This window comes from Dermacentor silvarum, chromosome 6 (assembly GCF_013339745.2).
Source record: "Dermacentor silvarum isolate Dsil-2018 chromosome 6, BIME_Dsil_1.4, whole genome shotgun sequence".
In the NCBI taxonomy this organism is placed as follows: Eukaryota; Metazoa; Arthropoda; class Arachnida; order Ixodida; family Ixodidae; genus Dermacentor; species Dermacentor silvarum.
Window position 1 is genome coordinate 111,284,433 of NC_051159.1, and position 20,801 is coordinate 111,305,233.

Sequence of the window (20,801 nt, forward strand, 5' to 3'; positions counted from 1 at the left end):
CCTTCTCTATCCACTGCTGGAGTGCTTTTCCTGTTAGTCCCAACTCTTTACCAAGACCTATCAGCTTTTCGGCATCCATCTTCAACCACCGCACATAAACAAAGTGAGACTCTCAAAAGGTGTTAAAGAGAGATTTGTCCTGTCGCGCGGACGCCAGAAATGTAGTGAGATGATTGCGGACCGTCACGTTTGTTGACGTGCGGTGCGGTGAAGGATGGAGCCGTAGACGTTTAGGTTTGAAGATAACATATTAGAACTAAGCACTCTGTAAAACACTATACAAACAGCACGACGCACACACCACGCAGTGACTAAAGCACATATAACCCATGCATGCTACGTCCCTACGCTACAAGGTTCTTGCTCACGTCCTCGCCGTCTTCAGTAGAAGGAGACCGTGGTGGGACGACTTGGTCGCTGAGCAAGGCGTAGTGGGTCGACTTGCCGCGATGCTGGGTTAGCGGTGGCGGCGGCTCGAACGTTGAGGATCGGTATGCGATCAGACGACCAGGAACAGTACTAGCCGGGAACAGTCTCGCGGGCAGGTAGTCGCCGCACAGGTCACCGACATCCGCAGGAACGCAACTGGTCAGGAGGTTGCCCAGCGGTTCATCCGAGCAACCCTCTCAAACCCTGGCTCGTCGAACGCCGTCTCCAACGCCTCTGCTGCGCTCGTGCCTTCTACCTCTTTTTTTTTTTTTCTCCGCCGCGCCACCTCGTGCTCTCTCTCTTCTTTCCGCGACGCGCCGCACATGTAGTCAATGTCGTCGTCGCCGTCGTTTCACCACACTAACAATACGAAAAAAAAAAAAAAAATCGGCTGTTCCGAACATGTCGCGCCGTTGCGGATCATACGAACACGGGAGCAACAGCGGCGGCAGCCGAGCCAGCGGGGCGACCGGCACAGACAAGCCGGCACAGCGGGATCTGGGCGAGATCCATAGTCGCCAAGCAACCGACTATGTCACGCAGCTGCGCAATCTCTCATTGGTCCCCACGTCGAGCGGACTGGACTGGAACCACATCACAGCCTAGCTGATGCTTAGCGAGAAAGTAGACGAGGACCGCTGCTGCCACGACGACCGAGGCGCAGCCCCGACGGTCAAAACGCTCCCTGCACTCTACGTGCTCTGGCATTCAGTGGCGTGCGAAAACATTCCCAAGATCACGTGTGCGCACTTATACGCCTTTCAGCAGGCGATCGTTGACGATTTGGGCAAGAAGAAAACGTCCCGTTGATACGGTTTTTAAGGGACCGTGAAAAAAAAAAAGACAGAGAAAAGCCGCAGTTTCGCCCGAAAGGTGAAGCAACGGAAGCGCAGCAGCAGCGAGCTAATTGACCTTTGCGTTGTCTCTCGCTTTAACGTGAACTAAACGTTGAAGGCATAGCGCATACGAAGCTACTGGCACTAGGCACACTTGTCAACATCGCAGATCATTTTGACGATAAGGTCCGCACGGGCGCGCACTTTGCGCACGTCGCAGATCGCTTTCAGGATACGGCACCCGTGCGGGTGCATCATATCTGCAAATGTGCCAGTCGCTTGTTGCAATGTACAAGCTGGCTGCAGTGCTAAATTTACGTGACCGCCACATTCAAACGCAACGTAACATATAGATTGGCAAAGTATCACGGGGAACGCCCGGTAATGCGAACGCGAAAGCATTTGCGATGGTTAATTCGAACATACCGTGCACCGACAATGCTCTCAGCAGCGCGCCAGATCACGTGGCGGCGCCTCCGACGGGCATTAGGCGAAACCGCTCAACGTCGTGCGGAGAGAAAAAAAATGCGGCGTCACGGCAAGGTCATCATTTCTGCATGGCGCCAGAACACGCGTGTACGTGCCGATGTCTCAGCCAACGCTGCGGCTACAGCGCAGAGGGAAGCAATGGCGGAGGCCCAGTCCGGTCAACACTCGCTTCAACGGCAGAAAACGAAACTTCAGGGAGTGGGCTAAGCTGGCGCCGGGCCGGCGGGAGCGGCAGACGCGCACGGAGACAGTCGAAGGTGAGGGGCTACGAGGGTGTTGAGAGGGAGGGCGAGGGGAGCCACCGAAGCGACAGAGTTGCCGAGGCCAAATACGCTTCCCTGCCGCCCTCCTCCCTCACCTGCGACGGTCCCCGCGCGTGCCCGTCGCCGTATCGCCTCTTCCTCTTCACAACCACAATCTCTCTCTCTCACCGTGCCTGCGCCGCCTGCTCCCTGAAGTTTCGTTTTCTGCCGTTATCGCGATACTGATACGAGCGTGGGCCGTCGCGGGCAGTTTCGTGGCCATCGCTCGATATGTGCTTGCGCGCCGCGATATTTCACGAATCGCACCGTTCGTACGTCGTTCTATGGTGCATGAATATTTCAAAAAGTCCTTTTAATTTGAACAAATTTCTGGCCCCTTTGAGTTCGAATTATCGAGATTCGACTATAGTTGGAAGTCAATGAGAGTTAGGTTGGGACTGCGAAAACGCGACGTAGCAGCCGGGACAACGCAGCAGCGAGGAAGTTATCAATGGGGTTCCACTATTAGAAATCTTTTATGGTAAAAATAAATTAATTTTTCTTGATATTGTGTAGTTTTGATAATACAAATTTCGGGTGATACGAATATTTCTCGCGACCCGACGAGATTCGTATCACCGAGATTTTACTGTATAACTAAGAGGCATGCCATAGCGGGGAACTCCGCATTAATTTTGGCCACCTGAGGTTCTTTGACGTGCAGCTAAATTGAAGTACACGTGTTTTTGCATTTTGCCCCCATCAAAATGCGCCTTTTGCAGCAGAGACTGAACACATGACCTCGAGATCAGCAACACAACGCCACAACCACTAAGCTACTGCAGCAGGTACTCAATATTTAGGCAAGTAACCAACCTAAAAGCACATGGCACTAAAGCCAAGAAAAGGGGAAATTAATAAAATTATGATGCAATAATTTATATGAGGGTTAATATTTTTGTAATATTCATAAAGATAAAGTGAAAGTAGAAAGGACAACTCTGCTGCTAGTGGTGCCAAGACCTGCAGCTTCTCCATGCTGCCAGCAGGGCTCTCCCAACTGAGCTTAATGGCAGTTTCTCTCGCTTTGACAGATATTTCTGTACAATTGCACTACATATCATATCTTGAAATTTATAATCTAGCCATACATATAAACCATGTACCATATTACAATGCCTAGACAAGAAAACCCTGCATGTATAAGCCACACAGACATCCACAAACGAAAGCAGACATCTGCATAAACCAGTCCCACACAATTACTGCATTTGCACATTATATATAAAAATTTTCACGAAATGTCAGAGAACCCTTCATTTAGAAATTAGAAGTTTTAACACAAAGCAGCACTTAAGAAAAAATTTTGGAAATGTAATCAGTGTCAATATGGCCTGACTGAATGGAACACAATATTTAACATAATGGCTTGAAGGTTTATTTAAATAAAGAAAGTCGTCAAAATTCCACACCTGTAACAGAAGCGTCCAAGGTTTGCCAGAATTCCCTTAAAAATGTGAACTGCCAACCTGCACTTGGGGTCGCCAAAAGTTATTCGCTACATCACTGTTCCATTAGACCCCAATGTTTGTTCACTGCTCTCTTTCCGTTTCCTGGTAGGTCCTCACAATGGCTTTCCTTACATGGTCATGAATAATACATTGTTTATGTTAGGGACTATGGATAACCACACATGATTGATGTAGCACACAGGACTAGGACACCAGAGCTGTGCAAGGGCAACACTTTCTCATGCTCTAGTAAGAAACCAGCTTTGCAGTAGTCGGGTAAATATAGTGCTACGTACCAACTTTTCGCTGGAGAACACAAAGCACGAGTGCCGTTCGCCATCCGACTCCTTGGCAATGAAGCTGAAGGACTTCTTGTCAGTTTTGTCATCCGCACAGTAGGAGATACGATGCAGCGGGTGCTGGTGAAATATCCTCTGCAATCCAAGGGGCAACCAGCTCGTGACATAAAAGTAGAGCACTGAGCAGAACCTTGACGCTACTGCGCACCATCATGCACAGTACGGATTTTCCCCGGGCTAGTCTTTCAGGCAAATCTCATTAGTCCTCCAGAATTCACCACTGAAATTTGGTTTGAAGCTTTTCTGGTCCAACGATTCCTGCAGTTACCAATGTTTTGCGGGAAATATCCAATAGAAAGAAAAACAAACAAAGCTATTTTCAGAAATGTGAGTGTCAGCAATGCTAATTTGTCAACTGTGCTGCAGGATAAATATGGCTCTCCTTGAAATTTCTCAAATTCCCATGCATCGCATCACATGTCAGGCCTCTGCACTATTTTTGGAGCCTGCTGCCTGAAGCATATAACTAGCCTTGGGTGCAGAGCTGTATGTAATGAATTACACGTAATTACTTGTAATCAATTACATTTTTTGATAGTATGTATTGTAATTGAACTATTCGTTTACTTGGTAACACTCACTGCAATTCAATTAATTTTCTCAGTAACCAAGTCCATGTAACCAGTTACCTTATTGACGAAACAAGCTGTAACGGGCAACGCACTTGAATTCGTTGGGAACTACAGCAGAATGCCAGCGGTCTGCAATTGACATTATCAGAAACTATAAGAACATGGACATGGGCTACCTACTTCCCACAATCCTGCCTGCAGCTATGCCTCTATCACCAGAACATGGCGGGCTTGCAGATTTGCACACCCATCTTGGAAGACCGACCTCTCAGCCATTTCTTTTATAATAAATCTACTCCCTCTCAGGGAAGTGCTTTAAGGTGGCCTTCAAAGGCGGTGAGAGCTACTGCTTAATTTTTCACTTAGTGGAGTCTATGATGTCTAATACAGAATGAAGCTTTTGGCTGACATGTTTCTATCTGTGATACCCAACTCATATACACCTAGTACTTTGCAATTGTAATGCACAAACAGTATATTTAGGGCTGAATAATATGCAGCTTTATTTTGAATTACATTACAGATTCGGCCACCTTTTCTAATGAGTGATTGGCACTAGCCGGAGTTCCACCAGATATTAGCTTACAAATTGAAACTGCTCTTCTGTGGCTTGATAGCAATGGCCAATTCAGACAGTGCCAGGGAATCAGATTTTTTTATTGTTTACGGGCCCTATCGAGAGCGCCTTCCCCTAACCCTAGCAACAATGAGGTGCTGCACTTCATAGAGGACCAAGACACGAACATCACACATTGAATTTAAAAATATTGAGAAGCAATTATTAGTGAATATAAACATGTGAAGGACTGCAGTGGATGCACTGAAACAGGAGGCTAGCTCATTCTATATACTACATGTCCGCAAAGTTAATTTAGGGTGCAAGAAGAAAAGTAACTTAAAAGTAATTGATTACTTTTTAGTAATTGCTAGGTTTATTTCGTGGAGCCAGAAATTGGTCACTAATCAATTACAATTTTGAATGAAGTAATTGTAGTTGATTACGTTTTTCTGTAATGAGTACAAGTCTGCTGGAGTAGCACAAGAATAGTCTTCAGGTAATCTGCTGGCCACATTACACACCATAATGATTGTGAATTAAGCAGTCTGAAGAACCACATGATGCTTACAACACAGTTTTTTGCCGTTCACAAGAAGAATCTGATTCATTGCCAAAAGCTCCAGCGTGAATTTTTTCTTTACTTTCATCTGACTTGGCAGTCAGATTCAGATGCAAGAAATAAAAATGTTCACTTTAATTAAAAAATTTGGACCAAGGAGGGCAATGACAACTGCTGAAGATTTTGGCCATCTTTCTGCCATAAATATACAAAAAGAGTTCCAAGTTTAAATGATTTGAATACTAGTATGATAAGGTATTTCCCTGAACAGTTCAAGATGCTGTGCAGTTAGTGCCAATGAAACATGAGCACGAAAAATATGCACAAGCCCCTGCAATCTTGCGACTTATCTGTTCAGATCAGAATTTCACTATTCAGTATTACTGAATTCCCAGCGTAAGTATTACTGCAAATTCCGACACATGTGCTTCATGTGTCTTGACCCAAGATAGTAGTACATTCCCACCCCTTACGAAAATATGTTTATTGTTAGTCGTGCTACAGCAGCCAAAGCACAAAAGTGTGCATCCACCTGGAAACTTGTTTGCTGGTTGCACAGCAGCACAAACACTGCAGTGAAAAATGTAAACAGAAACATACCTTTGTCTTGGGATCTTGCACAGCAACACCATCGACTGAAATCGTCAGCTCCACCTTCGGTACCTTGCCACCTTCCGACCTCTTCAGCTGCTGATTAAACTGCAATGAGAGTCATGCCATCAAGCACTTGAAGCAACGTATTTCGACATACCGCAAATCGCATCATATGTGAAACGTGCATACCTTGAGCTTGCGTATTCCTTCTCGTACCACTTCAATGCCTTTGGACTGTTCCACTTCAGTGAAGCCGAGAAACTGGGGAATGAAGCAAGGTGGTGCACAAAACATTCTGCTAAATATCGAACAAGCAATATATGCCTCTTACGAAGAATGATCGCAAGCAGTTACACAGAACGCACCATGGCCCTACAGAAATTAATTGTCAACAGGAGATGCACAAGGCTAAATGCTGCAGTAGTCAAATGTAAGGACACAAACACGCGCAGTCAAAATGTGCTCAAATTTGTTAATCGTGCTGGTCCCCGTGTTAAACGGCGCCACTACTAAATGTTGCTACTGACAATGAGGTCGCAACTAAATTACAGCTTGCAATACTTGTAGTCAGAGTAGCTGAGCGTAGTTGGATGTGCATAGCTGTCTATAAGTAATTGCATTTTATTAGAACTCTAAACTCAATACAATTCAAGCATAAATTTACGGTCTCTAGGATATTGAATTAACACACGTTGATTACATTCAAGACAAAAATGATGTAATAACAATAGCAATAAACTACAATACTAAAGGCATGTATGTGGGAGTTGCAGTAAATATTGATTGATGCAGTTTAACATCCTAAAGATACTAAAACTTCAGGCTTCAGGTTAATTTTGCCTACTTGCAGTTCACTAACATTACCTGAAAGCACCAGTACAGGAGTCGTTTTGCATTCTACCTTAATACATTGCAGCTCACAACCTCACCCACCAGCCAAAACTCATGACAGAAATGGAGTAAATTGGCATGCTGAACTCCGAGATGAGTAAAATTTGTGAACCAGCATTTTTCTAATCACAGTGGTGTCATCTAGGCTCTAGAGTGTTACAATTAGAAAAACCACACGTTTAATAAAGAAAGAAAAACCAGTGAATGCAGCACTCATTTGTACAGGCCAGAAGACTTTCGCATCTGCTAAAAAATAAAATTATGTTACGAGGATTTATGTGCCAAACCCAATATCTGAGTGTGAGGCATGCTACAGTGTGGGACTCCAGCTGAATTTTGACCCCATGGGGTTCTTTTGACGTACACTTAATGCATGATACCCGGGCATTTTTTGCATTTCGTCTCCATCGAAACAAGGCTGCACAGCAGGGATCTGATCCTGCACTCGGGCTTAGCAGCGAAACAGCCACTGAGCCACCATGGCAGGCCTTTCGTGTCTGCTCAATGTTGTGATTGCAGAGTAATGAAAAGAGCTCTTCAAGTCAAGCAATGCAAGAAATGCAAACTGGCACAATGGCGTGAACAACAACAACAACAACAACAAAAAAACTGCAGCAGCTACAATCTGCAACTCAAACCTTCCAGTGCAGTTAGGACAGCACTAGACATCCAATATAAGCAAAAGATGTTTTGGGACATGAAAACATGGCTGTTGCATTCGGTAAATGATAGACGAACAACAACAGATGTTAGGCTGTGGTTGTGACAAGTTCTCAACATACCTTGACCAGATACGCAACATGTCCTTTCTGGAGAGCATCTGCTGGATGGATCCATCTACGACCGCCTATGATTATTAAGCGGAAAGACGAAGACGCCCATAAGAAAACATTGCATAAAAACCCGCATCGCACACCTAGCAGATACGGAAGAAACAACTCTGATGGATGTGTGATGGTTAACATTAAAGTTCAGTGTGACTGAAAGTGAAAAGTTATAATTTTGTCAGCTGCCCACCAGCAGTGGCACATGATATTAGAGAGCAATGTAAACTGTCAGTAGAGGAGTAACTTATGAGCAACACTACAATGACATTTAAAAAATCTTTACAGGGTGTTCCCAAGGTAAGCTTTTATGCTGTCAATATCTGGGCTCTGAAGAATGTACAGGCAGTGTTAAAAGAACAGAATTGCCACGACTGTAGTCAGACATCCTGGACTGAAGCACTTGCACACATGTTTTATACACCTTAAACAAATGACTTATCATTGAATGTGACATGATTCAGGTGGCCACGTGAGCAACTACGTTGTCAATATGGAAGCTACCATGGCCTCAATTCACAAGTGATAGGCCCATCAGAAGCGCCAATCATAATGCTCTTGTCTGCTTTCAAGGCCAGCATGCAGACACAGGCCCCTGGCATTCAGCACTGAAGTATGAACATATTTTGTAATGTTCCATTTCACTTCCGATTCTTTTCATTCTCTGTTATTGCTTCGCAAGCTACCAAATTACTGCTATGTTCAGATACGCCACTTCGCATGACGAATGGCAAGGGACAATAAAATGGATCAGTGTAAATACGTGTCCCAGAGCGCACATATCCACAGTGACACTTTTTCCTCATATTCTGCAAGCTTCCTTATGAGCCCAAAAAAGCAATTAACTTAAAGGAAATTTATTAGAAACATTCAATTTTCTGAATTTGTAGCGCACATTGTGTTTAATGTGTTGGCATAAACCTAAAAAGCTTGCCCCTTTTTTTAACCACATGCACTTCTATCACTAGTTTTACTTATTGACATATCAACTACAGCATAATACGCTGGAGAAACACTTACCCAGCTCACCTTCACTTTCTGCAAGCCATGCAAAATTAAACTACTGTAAGAATATGTATCATACAGCTCTTTCAACCATAATGCTTTATCACTACTCTAGACTTACATTTTATTTGCAATGGGTGTTGTGAAGTACAACATTCGTCTTCTTGAGTTGTCTTAGTCAAACAATAATCTACCCGACTATTTCATCCCAAAATCTTCTCTGGAAAATGCTGACACTGAGGAATTCAATTTTTCCAGAAGGTACAATGAATTACAGCGAGCAAACTGCTTAGCGTACTTTTAATTTGGGATGCTTTTGCCATGTGATGTAAAATTGTTTCAGTGCTAACGACACTAAAAAAGTTATTTTGTTACCAAACGAATTAGTTTTTTTGGTAGTTTGCATTTTTCTGATGTACCCTATTGCATACATTTGCTGCTTTCTATACTGAACTATATTAGTTTTGTTACTGAATGTAAGTAATTCTGGGATTTTACATACCATAACCGCAATGACTACGATGTGATTGTCATTTGTTATTGGATGTGTAAATTAAATTCGGGTGTTTTACATGCCAAAAATGCAGTCTGATTATGAAGCATGCTGTAGTGGGAGACTGGATTAACTGTGAACATCTGGGTTTTTTTTATCATGCATCTAAATAAATGTACACGAGTTTTTGCACTTCAACCCCGTGGAAATGCGGCTACCGTAGTCAGAATTGAACCTGTGGCCTCAAGCTTCGTAGCAGAATGCCATAACCGCCAAGCTACCACGGCAAATTCTGCATTGCATTTCTGCTAGACACATTAACATGCAACAAAATATATTCTTATTAATTGAACACAACTTATGTCCTCGGATTAACATCCAAGAACTTGCGACTTGATCTTTACTGATTAGTTAGCAAAGCACACACAAAAAAAAAACCACGTTGCTCAAAAGAGCAAACATGCAATCAGCCTCAGTCATCAATAACATACTTTTTTTTGTTAATCTTTTGTTCAAGTTAAAGAAACATCCAATACCGCACAACACATGGGCAACAGAGACCAATAATACTCAGGGGACAGATTTGAAAGGGTGGGGGGCAGGCCGTTATTTCTTCTAGATATACCTGACACTAACAGGTGAGCAAAATATACTATAATGTGTAACTAGCAATATCATCTTCCTATCAACTATTCCTAGTGCCTTTCTAAGGATAAACTTTTCTCTGCAATCACTTGTGTGTTAGAATTTTGTGCAACCGAGTCGAAATTCACCTGTGTCACTGTTTTATTGCATGAAAAATTAGTTTCACATGCTTACATACTTCCACCTCCAGGGAAATGTATTATAATGAAAACGCACAATGTGACTAATTATAAAAAAACCTATTGGCGAACATCTTCGTTGGCTGTTTTCTAAAAATGCTTGAAAAATTTCTTATACAAGCATAGTAGTAATTTTATATCTCAAAAATTGGCCTCGAGACATGGCAAGACAGCCACAGAATAAGATCGGGAAAGATCGGGAAATTTTCTGGAATCGGGAATCTGGAATCGGGAAAGATCGGGAATTTTCTGGAATGAGATCGGGAAATTTTCTGGCATAAGACAGTCTGCTTATGTAAATTCTGCTCCGATGCAGATTCAACTTGCAAAACATTAGTCTCCCACAATAACTTTGTACATTTATGTATTCTGCAATTAACTACACAATAACAAGAGGATACACCAGAACAGTTCATGCAGCAAAGTACTTGTTCGTGTAACAGTACTCAGTAAATTTTTTTTTGGCTTAATCTTACAGTTCGGAATAAGAAATTGCATGGAACAGGGACATCATGTAGACCTACTCCCAGTGGTAGCAGAAGCGAATTACAGTAAATTTTCACGACTTACTACAAAGAGCAACAAAAACCAAAGTTAACATGAAGATGAATGAAGCCCAGAAAACGGGAAAATTAACACTTATACATAATCAGCACACTTTTTGCACTGCTCCCGTGTACTTACTGCTTTTGACAGAATTCTTGTTGTTTTGGGCCCACTTAAGGAAGGAAGACTGCTTGATCATGATGAGTGGTTATATTTACATACAGAAGAAAACTATTCACAAGGCAGCTCTTGGAAGATGATGCCACACCTGAAAAAAAGAAAGAAAAAGAATAGTAATTTTGGTTAATGTGGTGCTCATTTGGGCAAGTTGGAATTCTGATATTTTACATGCCCAGTACAGTTTACACGAACCACGGGAAATACAGGAATGTAGCTACAGCACTGTCTTCCAAGCATACATTTGGAAGCGCACACACATTTGCAGGACAGTCATGACAATCCCATTAGTTCACCTATACCTATAGTTCATAGTGTATAGGTGTTTTTCCAAGAACACACATGAAAGCTCGTCTCCAAATAAAGAATATTTGTAAAATAGTGCACCATCTATACTTCCATGTCACTGCAGTTTATCTTCGTGTATTGCACAGTGTGCCATGCCTGTTAGTAGTACTGGATTACCTCACTGCATAATTTACAGCCTGTGTTAATTTTTCACAACCTTTATCTATGAGTACAATTTTAGTAAAAAGTTTCATGGGAACTATGCAAATGACACCTTTAATTAAAAGGACATAAGAGAAAAATGATTTCACCAGCATTAGTAAATTAAACTTCCAGTATACCAAAAAGACCATTCTTGCATCAAGAAGACGCTTGGCAAGCTAGAAATGGCACAAAGAGGAAAGACAGGCGGCAGTGCCGTCTTCAAGTTCCCGCAACAGCTCACTGTGACATGGATTACGATGATCTAGGGTCTACTTAATTCCTTATCAGTGAAAATGGACTACATTATGTTCTAAAGGAGTCAAGGACTGAACATGGCAAGTTTCAGGAACTTTTACTGAGCTAATGTGGTCCAAATAGCAATAGAATTTTTTAAATCCGTAGCATCACACTAACAGACTGGCATTGGGGTTTTCACATGAAATTAAAGAAATGGAACTTTCATCTTCATTTTCTCTTCTAATAATAAACCTATTATAATGAAACTGACGACCATAGAGTTTTCACAGAATACTCTGTCTAAATTGATCCAGGGTTTCTCTTTAGTGTCCCTTTAAGTCCTGTAAGCTTGATGTTCCAAAGTTCCAGACAGCAAATCGCACTTTCAATCTGCAGGGCACAGAACCAACAATAGTTCAGAGGGTTCTTAATGCACGGCCTGTTACCAGGTTCAGTAACATGTGCAGTGGCTTTTAAACTTCTCGCAAAAACTCAAACTTTCCATGTTTTCTTTAAATATAGCTGCAAGCAACAGTTCAGGGTTGCAGCCAGTTGTGAACTCATGGGACATAGGACAATTCAAATGTGAAGGGCTAAATCCAGGGCTCCCATATGAATTCACACCAGCAAGCCAGGAAGCCTCAAAACAAGCATACTGTATGTGCAACTTCGCTTGACAAAAGCAAGCCTGAAACATGTTTGTTTCAAACATTTTCAACGAAATCTTCACATATGGCTAAGTTTCACGAACAGTAAAAAAAAAAAAATAACTGAAAAATTGGCGACTGTCTTGGACACAAATACCACCACCATGCCCCTATACAATGAAGACAGTCGTTGGGTTGCTCCTTTTATTTCCAACAGAGTTACTAATCTAAATAAATGCCCCAAGTCTATAATAAATACAGTGCAGACCGCTTATAACGTAAGTCGCCGGAGTCGTGAATATCTGCACTATAAGCGGTACCGCACTATAACCAAAACAACGATTTTCAAGCCCTGCACGTATCTAAAACATGTAGACCAAGCAGCCACGGGTATCCAAGAATCGAAGCATGCGACTGGGAGTTTTGCATCCGTTTAAATTTACGAACGTTGAAAGATTAATGTCTAAGTACCCACGATCTTCGCATGAAGCAGACAAAGTAATAATTAAAAAGAATGTCTCAGTTTCGCCCGAAAGGCGAAGCATCAATTGCGGTAGCAAATTAGTAGAGAGCTATGAGGAGTAGGGATAGTAGTTTTATCGGCTGCATAAGCTTGACCCATTCGCTTACTAACTGAATCAACAAGCGTGGTGTCAACTCGCACAATCAAACATGACCACCGACAACCACTATCAAAACGCGGGCGTGGGGAAACGCGGCCGCCGCAGCGAGCAAAGGTTCGTGCGGTTTATCACTTCAACGGAAACTGAGCGGCGTAAGCACAGCGCATACAAAGGTCAGAGCCGTGTGGAGATCGCTTTCAAGATACAGTGCACGCGACAACACCGATGCTATCCTCCGCATCGCCCTCGTTGATCTCCTCTCCCATCAGTGCGCGCACCTCGTTGAGAAGCGTGCTAGCTACCGCCCTTCTCAGCAAGATTTTCCCGCGGAAGCCGCATTATAACCGATAGTTCGTCTCACGCGGCTGCACTGTAAGCGGTATGTGTATACATGGAGTGCTATGGGAAAATTAACGTGAGTCTGAAATGACCGTACTATATCCGGTCCTGCAATATAATCGGTTGCGTTATAAGTGGTCTATACTGTAGAAACTTGTCTAAGGCAAAGGACACTTCATGAATAGAAGGATATACATCAAAGTTATCTTTAAGGGCAACTGAAAACTTGGCTTAACCACGATAAATTTTTGCTGCCAAATGTTAGTTTTGTAATTCATAGCAGATTTCCTTGCAAGGCCCCATATCAAATGAATGAAAAATGATAAGGATATGACCATTACCATCAACTGAAAAATGGATAAAGTGAGCAAACACCTGCTGAAAAAGGGCATGAGTGGCCAGGACAGTCACAAGGACATGATGGAAACGTAAGGGGAGAATGCTCCATCGTATTCCACAGTGAAAAAGTGGGTGGCTGAATCAAAGAGGGGGAACCCTTCTGTCCAAGGTGCCCCTCGCAATGGAAGGCCATCAACTGCCAGCCCGAAATAAAACACTGAAATCCAGGATATCGCAATGATTGAGCATCGCAAGAAGGGTGAAAGAGTGAACGGAACATACGCTGCCCAACTGAACCTTTTTCGGGAGGCTATCAAGGTGAAATGACTTGGTATGCTCTAATGAGTAAATCACTGTGTTGAGACTATTAAGGTGCATTTTATGATGGAAACAGATTTTTACAAAAGAAAGCAAAGGCTAAACGTTTATTTGAAAATTTTGTACGCAGACAGTAACACAGGCAACATCAATGACATTGGGAATCTCAATGTAAATTCATGCATTTGGGTCCTTCCCTTTCTCTGCAGCAAAAGTGCAAAAGTTAAAATTGTTACATTTTTCTCATTTCGTCATTAACTTTACTTTCACAAATTATTAACAAGCAGACAAGGTCAAAATATATGCTAGCATAGTGGTTGATTCAAAATATTATGTAACGACAGCATCACCAAAGCTTTCGTTGTTGAACTTTTTTTGGCATATTAATCTACCGATAGCAAGACTCACATTTGCAATTCCAGTAGTGCAACCTAACAATTAAGCGTAATAAAATCTACGTAGTTTGCTTTTAAATATTCACGATATGCTTGACAAGACCTGTACCTAAAACTAAGATATAAGATGTTATATTTCCGACGTCTTAACATAATTGTGCATGCTGGAAAACATGTTTTCAATTTGTCATGCTAGCTTGCGGCACCTGAGGTGCAAGTGCGAGAGCTCGCTCATGTTACATACAGCATTTCCATAACTTGATGTCAACATGCCCACACTCTCATGCCAGAACGCAATAGAAACGTGAAGAAAAACAAGAAGGTGGACTTCCCTATTCTGATTTGCCAGTGTGTGTGATAACTGGAGTAATTTGTGGACACTCATTTGCGGGCTAGTGTAGACGTAGTGGCCAATTATGTCATGGTCACACAATTACAAGCCATTAAACAGAAGAGGCACTATACTTTTTCCCCACATAAGTGTTTCATTCCATTGTGATACTATGCGACCCATACCTTCACGACTAGTGCATGCATGATAGATTACCAGTGACCAGATTGCTTTACATTTGCTTCAAGCAGCATTTCCCTGCCTTATTAGCACGGAACAAATGTGCCCTATTTGCAAGCTTTTTATTCCAGCTACTGCACAACTAAAATTTTGAATTTGAAATAATAAAACAATAGAAACAAGAAAGCAAAAGCAACATGGCTTATTGAACAGAGTAAAGAAAAGTTGCAATCCTTTACAGTCTGTTAACAAGGGGCAGTATTCTCGAGCAATCAGTTTCAGAGATAATTTCACTTTCGCAAGATTTCGCACACCTAGTGCCGGATGCGTCCATGTCTTGTGTATGGGCGACAGCGTTCCAGGCACTGTGCCAAGACCGCGTGCTTGGCATTGCGCCAGGGACGGCGTCGCCTGGAGAAGCCAACACATTCGATGAATTCAATGATAGTCATGCCAAATCTCGCAAAAGTGAAAGTCTCTCTGAAAATGGTTGTCTGAGAATACTGCACTAAGTTAGGGATTGCAATAACAATATAGCGTGCTACAACCATGTTGAACGTACTTACACTGCAAAAGTATAAAAAAAAGAAAACAGATGGTACTTCATTAAGTCAACTATCAGCCACAAGACATAGCACAGGAAAATTTGCTACTTAGAAAATTTCCCTTCTACCACGCAAACCATAAATGAGCCTTAGAGCACATATATATTAAGGCCAATTTCTCTGGGACCTGCACGTGGTGTAGCCATAAACAAAAGACAACTGCCAAACCATCAAACTTCAGATAATGGAATGCCTCCTAATAATGAATGATTTGATGACAGAAGCCAACTGCCGAATGAACTTAAGAGTCTGCTGCACTTGTGACAAAAAAAAAAGTTCTAGTGACTGCTGGAAGCAATTTTTTATTCTAGTGCTGCAAATATTTATAAGAATATTTATAAGAGATTTAATGTAGTTGGAGCTTACAAAAGGCTTCACAACAAAAACAGAATTTGCAAGACAAGAAAATCCTCCTTCTCGTGTTCCATGTTTTGTAGGCTTGCTTTCCATATAAATGAATCCATGCAAACTTTCTCAGCTATCTGTTCAAATCCCTCAGCTGCATATGACAGATCATTTAAAGCAGATAGATTTCAACTATGGCACTTGGCTTTTGCCCAACTATGCTAAAGCAGACAACTGCAAACTAATTAAACTTGATATTCCAGAACCTATATGCCTACAAAGCATGCCGTTAGTTCTAATGACGGAAATGTAAGGATATTAATCCATCAATGATGCAACTTTTTTTCTTGCACACACACGCTACATAAAATAATATTTGTAAATAAATCTGGAAAGCTACTCTACGATTGCAAAAAATAGAACAAAAGAAATCTACAATATTTACAAAATAAGGATAAATTAAGCAACCAAGACTAACTGATTCTGAATGCGTGCCATATCTTGCCTCAAGTTCAAGCTTCTCGTAATTCAAGCCAAATCCCTTCTCGAGATGTGCAAGAAATTGCGAAGCTCTTTTTTTTTTTTCAAGGACAGCCCAAGTTTGCTAAGGCACTCGAAGTTGAGCAGAGAGAGAGGGAGAGAGAGTGTGGCTGGTTGCTCAAGGTTGGAAAAGGAGCTCGTGACCTCCTCCCTTCACGGTAGGTGTAAGTGAAAACAAGAGTTGCGCAAAAAAGTGAAGGAAAGAGGAAATCCGGAAGACGGGGCAAGGCACGAAGTGGGGAGGAGCGAGGAGGATGCCATCATCAGACGTGACGGGGACAGGTAATGCTTGGCACTGGCTTCTAATGGAGCAACAGAAGCAGCCGGCTATCGCACTGCCGGGTTTGGGTAGAAGAGCAAAAAAAAAAAGAAAAACAGGATGCAGGAATTGTGGTGCACACACAGAGACCCTCAAAAAGGAAAAAGAAAAAAAAAGGGTTGGACTTTATTCTAGACTTTTTCCGAATCTACAATAAATGGGGACACATGACAACAATCAGACATGTGCAATCTTTTTTCTAGGACACTTGGAATCCCTTTCCCACATGACAACACCCCACCCAAAATCCCAATGCATTTTTAGCTAACATTCTATGACAAGGAAACTGCTTTTTGTAACTTGCACTACTTTGTTTTTATGTAGTCATCTTGTATAGTTATTACGCATGCCTCTATGTTTTTCTCGTTGGGTTTATGCTCTACTTTACAGTAATTCCCATTGACTATGCGCATAGCAACATTTTTATTTTACATTTATAACACATTGGTATAGCTATTTTACATAGCCACTGCTCTCTGTGATGTCTTTTAACCCTGAGTGTACTTTTACTAAATAAATGCACATACGGCTGCAACAATATTTAAGCACACATTTCTCGCATGAACTTCGTTAGCATGTGTTACTCTGCTGATGCTGTGTTAGGGTCATTTATGTTCCATGTTTCCTTACGGAAATACTTTGTTAGGCACCTACATTTTCCATGACTGAATACATTCCTTCATTATCAGCCGTGTATTCCTGACAACCATATCACACCTTTTCCGGTGACATCAGGGTGATGGTGATAATGGTGATAAGTTAACAGTCCAGCTAACTTGAACTTTACTGTTTGGGGTCTACTGAAAATTGCAAACGTTACTGGAGAGTGCATGGCTGCATAAATATCCTCGCAGCAACACGTGAGTAAGTGTCATGAAAGAACCTGTCCTTATATGGAATTAAACGTGCAAATACCTAGGTAGACTCGCAGCATACAATCATGTTTGACAATTGGATTCTGGCTATTAGCTTATCAATGGCCCTTTAGAAGTCGCTAACACAGGCAGGGAAGCTGTGCAATCCAATCACTGGTACTAAGAAACACAAAACAAAATTGAAGGCATGTTTAATTAGCTATAAGCAATACGTATACATAGTCGGTGCTAAAGTGTCCCAGTAATATGTGAATATGCGTACAACCTAGCAGGGCATTGGTGTGCACTCGCAACAGTTCGGGTGTCGGGAAGTAATTTCTTGTTTGCGAGTTCTGTTCACACGGATGTAGTACAGCGCATCTGGTTTCACATGGAGTTACTGCTGAAGCTTGTCGCACGCAGACTTGGTCAGTTTCGCACGTCCCTGCGGCAAGTTCGACTCGCTTTCATGAGCGTTCACTCAGAACCGCATCGCTGCTATTTGCGCCTCCACCCGAATATAACTTTCCTCTACAGCTTCGTGCGTACAGACTCTCCCCGCGTGGAGGAGTCATGTGACGAAGCTTTCCTCGTAGCACAGCCAGCGCGTCCGATATTCCGGCCGATTGCCCTCTTCACCGAAGGCCCGAGAGACGTCACGGCAATTTGAGACCGCGTGCCAGCTAGTCAGTGAGGCGAGTTACGGGCCGCATACTTGTCCCCGCCCCGGGGAGGCGAAGGAAGAAGACCGAGATGAAAGAACAATGCATCAATAAAACGGGTCGACGAGTTAAAGTGTGCGCTCAAGAGAGGACGACGGGATCTCGCCGCCGACACACAATAGCGTCTAGTCGCGGCAGCGATGAATGCCTGCAGGGAGCCTGAAGGCCGCCCAAACGTCAGGTTGCGAGCGCATAGCGCGACGGCTAGCGTTTCCCTTCAATCAGTGCACTGACGCGACAGGTTTCTTGCGTGTCGCCGGGGCAAGCAGCGGGCCAACCCCGGCTGGTCAAATTCTGGGTACGGCCACGGAAAAACAGCCGCGCGCGGAGCCACCAAAGTGCGGCAGCTGTCACGACACCGTTTCCGAATTAAATATATGCGCAGCCGCGCCGATGTTGTCAAAGGGCCGAGAAAGCGCGACAGGTCGCCAGCTGACCACAAGTGACGCGACGGCGGCGCACCAGGGCCAAGAGATAGCACGCGTTTTGCTCGGACACAAGAAGGCTCGGTCTACGACTGGGTCAGACCATCAACAGCAGCGGCTTGCTACAGTCCTCTTTCTCACAGAATGACGCTGCAGCCGGTGCGCCGTCCGTAAACGCTTCAGCGCTCAGGTCAGCGCTGAAAGAAGCGGACAGGAAAGAAAATGAACAAAAAAGAAATAACGCCAAAGCTAGCTCCCGACGGCGACGGCAGCGTGCGCTCGCGATGTGTGTGCCTTCTCATGCGACGACCACCGGCAGATTCTGCTGCGTACGTAGCGGGTGCTCACGACGCCTTGAACAGTTGCATAACACGCCGCCTCTTGGAAACAGCATCTGAAGGCCAAATACTGACGCATGCTGAGACTATTACCTGCCTGCAGCGAGTCTACGGCTCCGTAGCACACCCCCCCACTTCCTCCCTTCACAAAGTCGCCGGAATAAGTTTCGCAGCCACTCGCAAGGCGACCTAAAGTCAGCGCCTGCTTCCGAACGGATGCACGGTAGCAGGGAGCGAAGTCCAGAGTGCACGCACGACACGCTTTCTCAATTATTAGGCTTACCAAATCCATTTCATGAGGGAGGAAGACCGTCTCTAATGAAAATTACACACAAGGAAAAACAAACATAAAGCTACCCCGAACTGGCAGCGGGCTGGGGCAGGGGCGATGCAACCAATGGCGAGTGCAAAAGCTTCCGTTCCCTACCTTCAGGATTGTTGGGAAGGAGAAAAAAAAAAAACAGCCTGCACACTTACCTGCGTTCAGAAGCGGCTCTCCAACATGACAGCATTCACCACAGGCATCCAAAACAGAAACAAAGTTCGCCCATGACGCCCACAGTAGCCCGCTCCCAACAGGACTTCCCAGCTGCGGGGATCTCTCCTCAGAGCTCTGAATGTTTTTGAGAGAGAGAAGCGGTCACGTGGCTATACAAGTGTACAACGTGTGTGAAGCAAGTTATGTAGCTAGCGCCATGCATAGCGGGTTTTCTTCTAAGATTAACGCAATATATCATGTACATCAAACTACCACGCTTTAAATTTGGGGCACTATATTATGCCAACTATAAATAAGGATCGTCAAGAGGCTTATTTCTTACGAGATAATTACATTCTTACCTCTTGCTCTTTAGGTGGGATTTGTCTAGTGAGAGGAATGTGTCGGCCATGTTTAAAGGTAACAGGCACCAACGCCGCAGGCAGGCGCATCGGCATATTCGCCGTGATGGCTGTAGAAAGTCGGCATCGTCAGCGAAAAAGTCAAAGAAAAGCAAGGAAAGCAATATCTATGTGACAACATGGACGAATATCTTGTTTCTTTAGAATGCTTGTCTGTGCCTAGCTGCTGATAGCTGTTTCCGTGTCGTGCTTGATCGTGGCTGAACTCGTACGGAGGGACCAGCCCAAAAATCGATATGTCCACCGCGTTCTCAGACGAAGGATCTTTGCCAGATAGCAGTGATCAAGATGATCGGGAGCCCCTCGATCAACGAGTTCAGGTGAATATAGTTCACACTGTTGCCAATGACGCAGATATTGTCATCCTGGATAGCAGAGTGCGCGTGTTGACGAGTCACTTTCGCTTTGCAGTTTGAACTTGAACGCCTGAACACGGCCACAGAGCTTATAAATAAGCTGGAAATCGAACTTGATGTGAGTAGTATCTGTTATCGTTTCTCGAAACTAGTTCATTGCTTCTATTGCTTTACGTGATCGTTACAGGGGCACATAAAATGGTATAAAATTTACCGCGTTGAAAGTTACATCTATAGAACAGGCAAGTCGGCCGGGTTGTGCAGCGGTACGGAGAAAAAGGTATTTATGTGTGCGTTTACCCTGTGCTTGAGAGAGAGTGCTTCTGCGCAAGCAAGGACAGGCACACTGATAGCCTCGCCACATAGTTTTGAGAGCCGTACCTCGAATCGAGTACTATGTGCGCACCCGGCCTAGATAAAAAAGATCTTGGTAATTTCTTCTGACAACCTGAAACTGGTAAATGCACTGCGATGTTTGCGATACTAAACCTGAACTGCAGTCTTCTGTTTAAGGTTACTCGCCAACGAATTAAGGATTTTTTTTTTTCTTTTTCGCAGAACCCCTTGTATGCATACTTTCATACTT

At 43.4% G+C, this 20,801-nt stretch overlaps 2 protein-coding genes across 17 annotated transcripts in view; one reads left to right on the forward strand and one right to left on the reverse strand.

Moving 5' to 3' along the window:
• Positions 1-19,591, reverse strand: part of LOC119456826 (PTB domain-containing engulfment adapter protein 1-like) — a 73,819-nt gene extending 54,228 nt beyond the window's left edge. For 4 of the 13 annotated variants that reach the window (XM_049669365.1, XM_049669371.1, XM_049669364.1 and 1 more), the window contains exons 1-7: positions 19,437-19,591; positions 10,872-11,001; positions 8,886-8,903; positions 7,824-7,888; positions 6,340-6,411; positions 6,157-6,255; positions 3,804-3,941 (exon numbers count right to left, since the gene is read on the reverse strand). In XM_049669365.1, the coding sequence (XP_049525322.1) occupies positions 3,804-3,941; positions 6,157-6,255; positions 6,340-6,411; positions 7,824-7,888; positions 8,886-8,903; positions 10,872-10,932 (453 nt within the window). In that variant the 5' untranslated portion in view covers positions 10,933-11,001; positions 19,437-19,591. The remainder of the gene's footprint in view (positions 1-3,803; positions 3,942-6,156; positions 6,256-6,339; positions 6,412-7,823; positions 7,889-8,885; positions 8,904-10,871; positions 11,002-19,436) is intronic. The other 9 variants (XM_049669372.1, XM_049669376.1, XM_049669374.1 and 6 more) reach the window with 7 other exon arrangements.
• A 201-nt stretch (positions 19,592-19,792) lies between these two features.
• Positions 19,793-20,801, forward strand: part of LOC119455850 (SH3 domain-binding protein 5-like) — a 40,892-nt gene continuing 39,883 nt past the window's right edge. For 2 of the 4 annotated variants that reach the window (XR_007467538.1, XM_037717361.2), the window contains exons 1-2: positions 19,797-20,179; positions 20,271-20,333. Coding sequence is in view for 3 of the 4 variants with exons in the window: in XM_037717361.2 (XP_037573289.1) it covers positions 20,096-20,179; positions 20,271-20,333 (147 nt within the window). In the remaining variant the exon portion in view is untranslated. Of the gene's footprint in view, positions 20,180-20,270; positions 20,334-20,801 lie in introns of all 4 variants that reach the window. The other 2 variants (XM_049669362.1, XM_037717362.2) reach the window with 2 other exon arrangements.